We start from the raw sequence: 11,836 nt of genomic DNA on the forward strand, positions 1-11,836 counted from the left end.
CAACTTCCTTATGATTGTTGTGTACCCTTATAATATCATTTGATATGTATGCTTTCATATCTGATTATATATGTTACTCTTAGATGATTGCATATATGTTTTGGGTACTTCATATATTGCGATGCACATTTAAAGGCTTTAAAGACCCACATGATTTTATAGTATATCATGATTTAGTGCATCGCCTTGGGCAATTATATATTTTCTTGTTAGGGACATCAGTTTTATATGTTATTGTTGTTATCACAATCTGGCCTGCTGCATATCATAAGTATTCCCCGTAACATTTCCCATATGTGTTTTATTCACAATGTGCAGTCTTTTCCTATATCACCACCATAGCGTACATTGTGGGCATGTATATGTTGATTATAAACCTCCGTCTGTTAATTAAATCTTTAGAGCCCATGATAAGGGATCAATATATAATTATGTACGCTGACTGCACACTTTATGAAGATCATTTCACGGCATTAGGGGGAGATAAGAACTCAAATTTTATAGAATGCCGAGAAATTCTATGAATGATTGATCTTCAATATTTGAATCAACGTACTAGGTAGACTGAACTAGAAGTTCATAAGAAGTAAACTGAACTGGAAGTTTAGAAGATAATTAATCTGTCAATATATATACTGCTAAATAGAGTGACTAGGTCTCATGTATCCTCCCGAACTTGGACCATATGTATTTACCAATGCTCCTTGACGCCAGAAGCGTGGAGACATGTTGGTATAAAAGACAAGAATCCGCGGAAAACTAAAGCTAGTAGAAAATTTCGTCACTCTTGAAATCGCTTAAAGAAGTATGTCCTGAACACATTCGTCCAGAAGGCGAAAACCCCAGTAAAATTATAGGTGCACCCAAAATCATAATACTGGGGATGCGGAACGATCAGATAAAAATATCTTTGGGAAATGTCTGGAGTCTGGTTGAATTAGAAATTGCCATTATTTTATATATATGGGAGAAATTTATGAAAAATGTTATAGTTGTCAACAACAGAATTGCCTTTATAAATTGCTCTAAATATATGAGAATCTGGATCCAGAGCTAGGCACCAATAGTGTCTTGATTTTTTAATGTATAAAAGAGCAATTAAGGCATGTACATCTCAGCTCGCTAAAACTGTATTCTCTTTATAACATGTACACCATTTAATGTTAATCCTGAAGGTTACAAATGTGTGTTTGTACAAAAGAGAAATACAAGCAATATGGTGATATGATATAAAGCGAGACTGGTAGCTTAAGGGTTTACGCAGAGACCCTGAATTGATTTTGATCAAATGTTGTCTCCCACAACAAATGGCATTACATTCTGCAAATTAATATTATTGGTAGTGAATTATAAATTTAGATATGCAGTTGATGAACGTCATGACCAACAAACTTACGGGTCATTAGACGCTAATATTTATTTGTAAATCCCTGATGGATTGAACACTTTTGAAATAAGGAAAGTGAAAATAGCAACGTGTAGCATTAAACTACCAAGTCGTTGTATGACTTGAATATTATTGACTGAGTGTTTTCCTCCCGAAGAAGGAATATGCGAATAATATGTACCATTATGTGTTCGTTAACGAATTGCTAATGGAGTTATTTTTTTTTTATTTTTTTTTTTTTGGTGAAAAAGAGGGACCGGAAGGTCCCAGAAAGGAGTTATTTATTCATTATCTCAGTCGATATTGATGATTTAAATGTTATTGAAACACAAAGAGAGCTTGGTGATATTAGCTCATACCGAAAGACGGAGTTTTGAAATAAAAGACTTGGGAAATCCAAGTATTGTCTCGACCTGAAGATCGAGTTTCTCCTTGAAGAGGTTTTATACACCAGTTAGCCTATTTAAAAAATGTCTTGAAGATGTTTTATATGGATAAGTATTATTTACTTATCAGACAAACGATTGTCCAATAATCTCTTGAAGCACTATTATTGAACTAGAAGTTCCATAATCGCATCAGGCCTGATATTGAATTTGCGATGAAATTGCTAGCAACATTTAGTGCTTCCCCCTACAATGAAAATTGGAATGATATTTAACATATCCTCCAGCACTTTCGAGGTACAAAGATTTTGACGTTTATGTGAGAAACCCATATGTGGTTTTGATGGGCTACTTGGGCACTGGCTCTTTTTTTTTTTTTTTTTTTTTTTTTTTTTTTTTTTTTTTTTTTTTTTATCCCTATGATGCCAAGTCCAAAACTGGTTATGTTATATTTTTACACCAATGTCCCGTATGAGGACAAATAAGATTGTGTTGCACAAGCAAGTAATAGGTTTGTTAAGGGGAACCTTACAAAACATGTTGCACCCAAGTCCTTCTACACACATGAACTCTAGAAGAGTTGTAAAATTCTTGTTGAGAAAGTTTGCCCCACTAAACAATCTTGCAGATATGTTCACTAAGTCTCTGCCTACATCCACTTTTGAGTAATATGTTTATAAAATTGGGATGTGTAGGCTTAGAAGATTGTTATCTTCAGGGGGAGCGAAAACCCCTAGCTGTGCTAGAATGGACAATCTAGATGACTTTTGAAATCCTGAAGATTATGCTACGAAAGCATATGGTTGTACTCTTTTTCCTTAGCTAAGTTTTTCCCCACAGGGTTTTCTTAGGCTAAGGTTTTTAATGAGGCAACCGATGTTGGTTCACTTGAGTGGATAGTCTTGAAGACCCTTGAAATCTTGAAGATTATGCCCAGAAGGCTTATGGTTGTACTCTTTTCCTTGGCTAAGTTTTTTTCCCACTGGGCTTTCTTAGGCTAAGGTTTTTAATGAGGCAACCGGTGCAACACATGGTTTGACATACTTAGTGTACTCTTTTCCTCGTCTAGGTTTTTCCCACTGGGTTTTTCTAGCGAGGTTTTTAACGAGGCATGAGTATAGTTATTTAATGGCAAAGGGGAGTGTTATAAATATTTTATTATTATGGCCATTAAACTTGTGACCTATGTGAAAGGTTGCAATCATCCTATAAATTGAGAGTGAAGGCTTAATGAAAGATGGTCTCATGTGATTGTGTTCTATACATTGTGTTCTTCCTCTATCTATTCTATATACTCATATACATACAATCTCCAAGCATTACCGTGCAAACATCACGCGAGAACTAACGAGTTGATAGGCCGAATAACAACAAAATTGTACTTATCTCATTAGTTGTCTAAAAATTTGAAAGAAGTCAAAAGAGTAGCAGTTTGTTCGGTCTTGAAAGATGACACTATTTTGAAACAAACTAAAAAGAAAAGTGACAAGTAAAATAAAAAAGTAGTATATTATTTTTACAAATTTATCCCAATAGATATCATTCTTGTTATTATGTAAAAACATTTTGAACAACTCCAACCAAATTGGTTATCGTTGACTTGAACCATAAAATTGTAAGAATTAGGACACCTTCAAATAGCGACAATAGGTTTTTCTCATAAATCAAAAGAATATAATTTTCTTATAATTTATCATGATGTTTTTGTTTTCAAACAATTTTTATAATTAATGACATTTCATAATATTTTTACAATATTTAATATGCTTTATTTTTTCACCACAGAACTATTTTTCATGATTTCTTTCTTCATACAGAGAAAGAGATTGTGCAACAATTTTTTACCTAGAGAGAGTTGTTGTCCAATCTGTCTTATTTTTCCCCTTACAAATGTTGAAAATATAAAAGTACATACAGAATTTTAAAGAAAATATGACTTGAAAACTGGTGAAGGTTAGTTCTCTAAGGGACAAAAATAAATAATACTATGGGGGTACAAATTGAAAACCTAGAGAGAGAAAGGGACAAAGCAAAAACTAAGATACAAATTGGAAAGAACCATCATCATCATCATCATCACTTCAATCCATCACTTAGGCCCTGTGGCATTCCTAAACTCTGAGCAAGATTACTCATTCTCTCCTTCATCCCCTGCCATCCCCATACAAAGTTTTAAGAAGCATTAATCTCCGGAGACTCACATGCTAAAGAAGAGTTAGGCACACGGCTAGGGGTGTCAATGCGGACTGGCCTGCCCACCACGGGCTTTTTTTTTCTTATTTTTTTTATTTTTTTGCGGGACCGCTCATGAAGCCCGTGAACTAGGATTATGCAACCCTAACCCGCCTCATGCGGGCCAACTTCAAAATTTTTTAAAAAAATTTTATTATAGTATTATTTTACGTAGAATATTCTAATAATTTAACCTAAACAATATTAGATTCCGTGGTATATATATATATGGGAGGCCTGCGGTCCGCGCAAGCTAACCCGCAAGGCTTGCATCTTCGCAAATAAAAATTTTTAAGGGCTGGTCTGCGGGGTTTGGCCCACCTTGACACCACTATCCATGGCCATGGGGAATTGGTTTCTCACCTGTACACTTTTCTGGTGTGCATCCTTGTATGCCTCAGTCACCAAAACAGAGAGCTTCTGCATCCAAACAACACTCAGTTACCGACGTTCACTCCCCTTTGACAAAAATGTGTAAAACTTTTAAGAATTCGACAAAAAGGTGCAATTACTGCAATATGCCATCATCACTAAATGTGTTTTATAGGAAACTCATAAGAGTGATGCGTTTAGAAATTTTAAAATAAATTTCTTCTGGAAATTGAAATTTTGCATAAAACGTAAGATCGATTTGCACCATATATATATATATATATATATATATATATATATATATATATATATATATATATATTGATGTTAATATACAAAATGCATGAATCACATTAACATAATGCACATTTCTACAAATTTTAAGTTTTTTGAAAGGGAAAAGAACAGTTTGTCCCTCCAATTGTAAGCAAATAGTGAATTAGAGGCTCAATTATACATGTCACCACCACATTTGGTACCCGACCTTATTAAAGTTATTTTTGTAAATATAAAGCTTTCTTCCTAATAAAGTTATTGAATGCTGCAAAATTTACAAAAAATAACCTTAAAAGTTGGAGTTTTGTGTATTTAACCATCAATGTTAATGTTACCGTTACTTCAAGGACTAATTCCACCACAACCTTGACAACTCAAAGACCAAATGTGGTGACATAATTGAGGGAGTGATTTGATTATTTGCCCATAGTTGGAGAAACAAAATTGTCATTTTCCCTTTCCGAAAAATTGCAAAAATTATTTTTAAGAATTTCTGGAAAGCTGATGAACACATTAGTTATCCTTAAAACGCATTACACAATGCTTATTACACATTTTTGTCCAATTTTTGAAAGTCACACGTTTTGAGAAATTCCTTTCAAACTTCCTCTCTTCCTTCCTCCCCCCCCCCCCGGAGGGTAATTGGTGAAAACAGTAAATATTCTACTTAGGATTTGATGTGCAAATGATGTTGAAACAGTAAACTAATGTTGAAATTTGATGTGTAAACATATGAAATCTGCTTACCTCTGGTCCCAATTCCATTGCAGCTTCAGTTATTTCAATCCGCACAGGCTGTTGGTTACCAGAAAGTGTTGCCTAAAACATAAACGAGATCACTTCCACATACTCCCTCTTTATCTGAGATCTAGGTTATCGTAACAAAAAACCATCCCTTTTCTTCAAGAACAGGTGTTTTATTACAGTAGATAGAAACTGGTTTTAAATCAATTATAAGATATAATGTAATTTTCAAGGAAAACACCTGTTCTTGAACATTCCAAACATGTAGGAAACAATCATGTAATTTCCATATAATAGGCACAAAGATAATACACTATACAATGATGCAAACTAGATGAGTATCCCAAAACTAACTACCATGTATTGCTCATGGTGTGAAAATCGGATGTTGACATTAATAGATAGTTCCCCACTCCTCTAAACTACACTAAGGGTCCGTTTGAAAACCCGGAAAATTACTCCTGGAAAATGTTTTCTGAGTTTTCAGTGTTTGGATACAATAGGAAAATCTAGTCAACGGAAAACATTTTCCGATGACTGGGAAAATGAAGCCATTTTGGTGGAAAATGACTTCCGCCAAAATTTGGGGGAAGTCATTTTCCGCCAAAATGTTTAAACATACAATTCTACTCATTTTTCGAAAAAATAAACTAAACACACCAAGTTTTCCAAAATGCAACCAAACACGGGAAAGGAAAATGTTTCCTGAAAAATGACTCATTTTCCAAAGAACATTTTCCAGAAGTCATTTTCCTGCTTTCCAAACAGACCCTAAGATAGAATCTATGCATCATGAAGCTTGTGCCATGTGAAATATTTCAAGGAAAGAAATGTTATACCTTTATGAGCTCACCATCACAATAACCATCAAACTCTGCTCTGTAAAGAGTGGCAACGATACACAGATCTTAAAGAATTGAGATAAACATCTTACACAATATTATATGGAGGAGGAGAATCTATTGGCAAAACCTACGCTGCGAGTTCTTTCTGTACACGTACTGCCTCAACTTGGACAACCATCTGTGCTTTTTTTACAGTCTCATAAAGATTTTGCATGTTTCCAAATATTCCAGCCTGGATATTACAAGAAGGTAACAACAGTTGCATCAATAGAAAACTCCATTTTTTATGGCTAACTTTATTGTGTTTATTGTTTGCTGAGTTTCTCAATGGAACTAAAAGATGTTCACCTAAGGGGTAGCTCACAATTTACATCAAAAAGTCAAGTTCCCATTAAATAAAATCTTATGGAATAATTGAATTTGAATTTGAAAAGAGAAACCTTTGAAGCATTATCATTATTGTCACCGTTTTCATTATTGTCCTTTTTACCGCCAAATAAACCATACACTTGTACAGATCTCCTAGCCTGCCTACTCTGGCCACCTGGGCATGACAAAACTGGAGTACCAACAAGTCCTCTCTTCAAGTTTAATTTACCTATATAACCCAAAAAAGATGTCAGTAAAAGCTTCAGCATCATAATAAACAACTAAAAAAGAGAAACAAGAAGAAGAAGAAGAAAAGAGTTTCATAGCGTGTTGATTAGTGTTAGGCGTTATGCATATATATTTAGTATGTATATATTTAGCATTTATTACAGCATGATTTTAGGCTTAAGTTTAGGGATATTTCCAATCCTTACCATAGTTAGTATCTTTCTTATTGTATATATACATGTGTTCCTTCCTCTTCATATAATTGAAATATACATATTCTTCTCTCGATTACATGGTATCAGAGCTTTAGTTCCCAAACACTTTTGGGCTGATGCAATCTCTACTGTTTGTTTCTTGATCAACCATACGCCATGTTCAGTATTACATGGAAAACACCCTATCATTGTCTCTTCCCACAAAAGTTTGTGTTTCTTATTCCTTCGAAAACATTTGGATTTACTTGTTTTGTTAGGGATGTCCGGCCCCATGTTACAAAGTTAGACCCAAAATCACTAAAGTGCATTTTTCTGGGATACCTATATGTCCAAAAGGAGGTATAGGTGTTATTGACCAACTACGGAAAGATATCTAGTGTCAATTGATGTAACTTCCCATATAGATGTTCCCTTTTTCTTCTCCTCCAACTTCCCATAGTCAGCAGGGGGTTTATGATGTTCTAATCTAAGACATTCATTTATGGTCAATTTTAGACTAAAGATCTTGGCACATTAAATTATTCTTTAGGTGTTGAGGTGACAGGGAGTACGAAAGGTATATTTCTCTCTCAAAAGAAATATGTACTTGACCTATTGACAAAAACAGGAAAATTGGGGGCCAAGCCATGTAGTACTCCAATAATCCTTAATTCACAGTTAACACTAGAAGGGGAGCCATTTGAAATGTAACTCGTCCTGATATTGCATATTCACTATTCAATCAGTGGTGCAAATCAATTTATGGCATCTCCAATAGTTGACCATTGGAAAGTTGTAGAACAAATCCTAAACTACTTGAAAGGGGCTCTAGGGCATGGAATTGTATATCAAAAACATGGACATATGAGGATTGCATGATTTGCAGACGCGGATTATGCAAGGTCTAAGGAAAACCAGAGATCAACAACCAAATTTTGTGTCTTCTTTGGTGGGAGTTTGATCTCATGGAAAAGCAAGAAACAAAATGTTGTCTTGTGGTTGAGAGTCAAAATATAGAGCAATGACACAATTAACCTGTGAAATCTTGTGGTTGTTGATGTATCACATTCTGAATGAAATAAAATTCAAGGCTCCTATTCATATGCAGTTATGGTGTGATAATCAAGTTGCTCCCCATATTGCAGTCAATCCTGTCTTTCATGAATGAACCAAGCACATTGAAGATGATTCTCATTTCATTCATGAAAAGATACAGCAAGGCTTAATTTCTACAGAGTTTGAGAAGATAGGATAACAGTTAGAAAATCTTTTTACAAAAGTAGAAAATGGGTCTCAGATGGATTACTTATGTAACTGGGCATGGCTAATATCTGTGCTCCAACTTGAGAGCGAGTATTAGGCATTATGCATATATGTTTAGTACGTATATATTTAGTCTTTATTACAACATGGTTTTAGGCTTAAGTTTAGGGATTATTTAGGGAATGATTTCCAATATCATATTTAGTATCATTCTGAGGTATATATATGTGTATTCCTTCCTCTTCATATAATTCAAATATATATATATATATATATGGGTCTCAGATGGATTACTTATGTAACTGGGCATGGCTAATATCTGTGCTCCAACTTGAGAGCGAGTATTAGGCATTATGCACATATGTTTAGTACGTATATATTTAGTCTTTATTACAACATGGTTTTAGGCTTAAGTTTAGGGATTATTTAGGGAATGATTTCCAATATCATAGTTAGTATCATTCTGAGGTATATATATGTGTATTCCTTCCTCTTCATATAATTCATATATATATATATATATATATATATATATATATATATATATATATATATATATATATATATATATATATATATATATATATATATAGGTGCGAACTGCCCGCCCAGGAGAGAACTGAGAACCATTCAACGCCGTCCACGTGTCCAGATCAACGAATCAGATGTAATTTAAAAAAAACGACGCGGTGACATTTTCGTAAATAACTCAAACTTTGGTGCATGTAAATGTGTTATAAGTGCAAGTAGTTGGTGCACCTTTGCAAGTAAAAAGTACAGGTAAAATCACTTACAAGTGAATGTAATTTTACCTTGTTAACATTCATGCACCTAGGTGCAACTACTTATAACTATAGGTGCACCTAGTTATAATATTAGGTGCACTTAGTTTTGATGCTCAGTGTAAACTTTACTTGCACTTGTAATACATTTTACCTGCACTTGTAATACATTTTACCTGCACTTTGATGTTCAATTATTTACGAAAATGCCACCGCATTTTTTAAAAAAATTAGTGTTTCTCATCCCTTAGATCTAGACACGTGGACAGCGCTGAATGGTTCTCAATTCTCTCTTGGGCAGCCGTTATATATATATATATATATATATATATATATATATATCTTGATTACAATTATCTATAAAGTGCAGGTAGATGTGGAAGAAAATCATCTTGCCAGATGATGTGTTTAGATTGGAAAGCAGAAGACTGTGTGCCCCAAAGGGCTCTACATATGTTTATTCAACATAGAATGCCTATTGGCTTTACTGAACGAAAATAATAAAAATAAAAATAAAAGGCATTCCAAGTCACCATATTTCTGATTCAAACAAGTTGGTCCTTAAAAGTGTAATACTGCAATCCAACTGTCATATTATTGATGAGGATAAGAACTGCCTTAGAGCAGCCTCACTAGTAACAAGCCAAAACTCAACCAGCAAAAGCATCCATCTACTACATTATCAGTCTCTAAATCCTAACCTTGTATGCTAGGCTACATCGGTTGCCAGGACAATAGCTTGTCACTAAGTATTCATAGTCACTCACCCTCCCTTCCATTACTTCTCTATTCTACAAATACACGCCTACACGCACGCAGACACACACTTAAATCTGATACCCAGTCTCAAACAAGAACTTGTTACCTCATGTACCCACCAAGATTATATTTTGTGCAGATAAGGGCAGGGAGGGAAGGAGTAGAGTGTAATAATGTTAATCAAAGATTAAATTTTATGCTAAAAGTCATCATTTTTCACAAGTTAAATCCATTTAAGAGTTCGAATGCCCAATCCCCAAATACAGGCATTGCCAATCCCTATTTTCATCTTCATCAGTGTTTTGTTCCTGCTATTTCTTTAAAACCAGTAAAGACCCACAGTTTTCCATGTTCTTAGCTTCATATTACCAGAAGGGGAAAACTATAAATAAAAGAAAAAATATTCCCACACGCTGCCGCAGGCCCGCAGGGCAATGGTAAAATCTCAAAACGCCACAGTTCCAAAACCAGCGAATTCAGAATCTGAAGAAAACCATTTGACACAAGAAAAACACCCAATACCCAGACTGAAAAACCATAAGCTAACGCAAATTTACAACAAAGGAATATTAAATGCATCAAATCAAGTAAAAGGGAAAAACGAGCTTACAGAAATTGAGCGAAGAGAAACACAAGTTAGGCCTTTTGTGTTCAATTACGGAGTGGCAGCTTGAGAATTTAGCCGAAAGGGCTGCGCTCGGAGAAACCGCCATCTCTAGGAATCTCAGCTACGAGAAATGGGCATTCGGGCCACGGAAGAAGAGAGGGGGCGGTGGTCAGAGGTTTATAGCATTAGCTTTGGATGATAAAACTCAAGCGCACATTTTTCTTCAGTATTAAATAAATAAAACAAAACAAAAATCTTGTTTTTTAAATATTAAAACTATATTATATATTACTTTGAATTTAAATTTAGTATTTTAAAAGGATTGGTTAGCAAAATGTGTAAATCGTGTGTCAAGAAAACTAGAACCCACAAGGCCACAAGAACATAAAAACACGACATTTTCCTAAGTTTAATGATATTGGCATTGTTTTAAGATCCGTAGTTAGTAAATTAATAAATAGATATCGAATAATAATAATAATGATTCGTAAAAATAAATATATAAAATTAATTATTTATAATTAGTGTTTATTGTGAATATTTTATAATAAAAAAATAATTTATTAATTATATAATAATTATTAATTATAAAATAATTATTTAAAATTAATAAATTGATTTTATGTAGATATTTAAATAAATGAATGAAAATAACTTTAAATGATTAATTATATAAATTTTAAATAATAATTTACTATTACTATAATATAATTATAAGAATTAATTAAAAAAAAAAGGCGAAATTAGGAGACCAGTTAGTAAGGTCATCTCCAATACAAAGCAACAAATTATGTATAAAATTTTATACGAAAATGAATATTTTCAGTATATTTTTTCACCAAACGTAATTCATCTCTAACCTATTTATATTAAAATTTATTCACACACTAAAATAATTTATATTTTCATAAATAAAAACTTTATATTAATACTTTAATTATTTTAATATAACATATAATTTTAATGCAAATAATATTTTTATTCTACAATTTTAATTGTGTTGATATTTTGTTTTATGTAGTTTAATTTTTAATTAATCTATGTTCAATATTAATATTGTTTTAATCGTCTTGGTGAGCTCTTTTAAATTATATAACTTATTTTTAATAAAATAAAATTTATGTTAAAATATTTAACAAAATATATAAATACATACAAACAAAATAAATAATACAAAATGAATTAACAAATAATGGGTTGAATGCGTGATGTGCGTCCAACGTCAACAAGTATACCCTATCTCGTTTCATCAGTTGGAGTTGTCTTTCAACACTTCCTTCGGAAAAAAAGATGTTAGGAATATATGTAAATAGATTTTGATGACACAAAGTGTATTTTATATTAAAAAATTAAATCCCCAATTACATTGTAAAAGTTGTGTTCAAAACCGTC

The 11,836-nt window shown here is 33.1% G+C and overlaps 1 protein-coding gene across 1 annotated transcript; it reads right to left on the reverse strand.

Annotated features, from left to right (window-relative positions):
• Positions 1-3,563: 3,563 nt before the first annotated feature.
• LOC109163665 (nucleoid-associated protein At2g24020, chloroplastic-like) lies at positions 3,564-10,646 on the reverse strand. The gene is made up of 7 exons (XM_019312422.1): positions 10,448-10,646; positions 6,683-6,840; positions 6,374-6,474; positions 6,237-6,276; positions 5,401-5,472; positions 4,369-4,425; positions 3,564-3,924 (listed from the first exon to the last, which is right to left on the reverse strand). The coding sequence occupies exons 1-7, from the start codon at positions 10,548-10,550 to the stop codon at positions 3,850-3,852; spliced, it is 606 nt and encodes a 201-aa protein (XP_019167967.1). The 5' UTR covers positions 10,551-10,646; the 3' UTR covers positions 3,564-3,849.
• Between the last annotated feature and the right edge of the window lie 1,190 nt (positions 10,647-11,836).

The sequence above is a fragment of the Ipomoea nil genome, unplaced genomic scaffold (genome assembly GCF_001879475.1).
Source record: "Ipomoea nil cultivar Tokyo-kokei standard unplaced genomic scaffold, Asagao_1.1 scaffold3030, whole genome shotgun sequence".
In the NCBI taxonomy this organism is placed as follows: domain Eukaryota; kingdom Viridiplantae; phylum Streptophyta; class Magnoliopsida; order Solanales; family Convolvulaceae; genus Ipomoea; species Ipomoea nil.

Bases quoted from the DNA above. Each gene is read 5' to 3' on its own strand.
- LOC109163665 (XM_019312422.1), bottom strand. From the start codon at position 10,550: ATGGCGGTTTCTCCGAGCGCAGCCCTTTCGGCTAAATTCTCAAGCTGC. The intron at 6,277-6,373 runs GTAGGTTTTGCC...CACTCTTTACAG, and splicing joins GTACAGAAAGAACTCGCAGC to AGCAGAGTTTGATGGTTATT. The intron at 5,473-6,236 runs GTATAACATTTC...TTTATGTTTTAG, and splicing joins GTGATGGTGAGCTCATAAAG to GCAACACTTTCTGGTAACCA.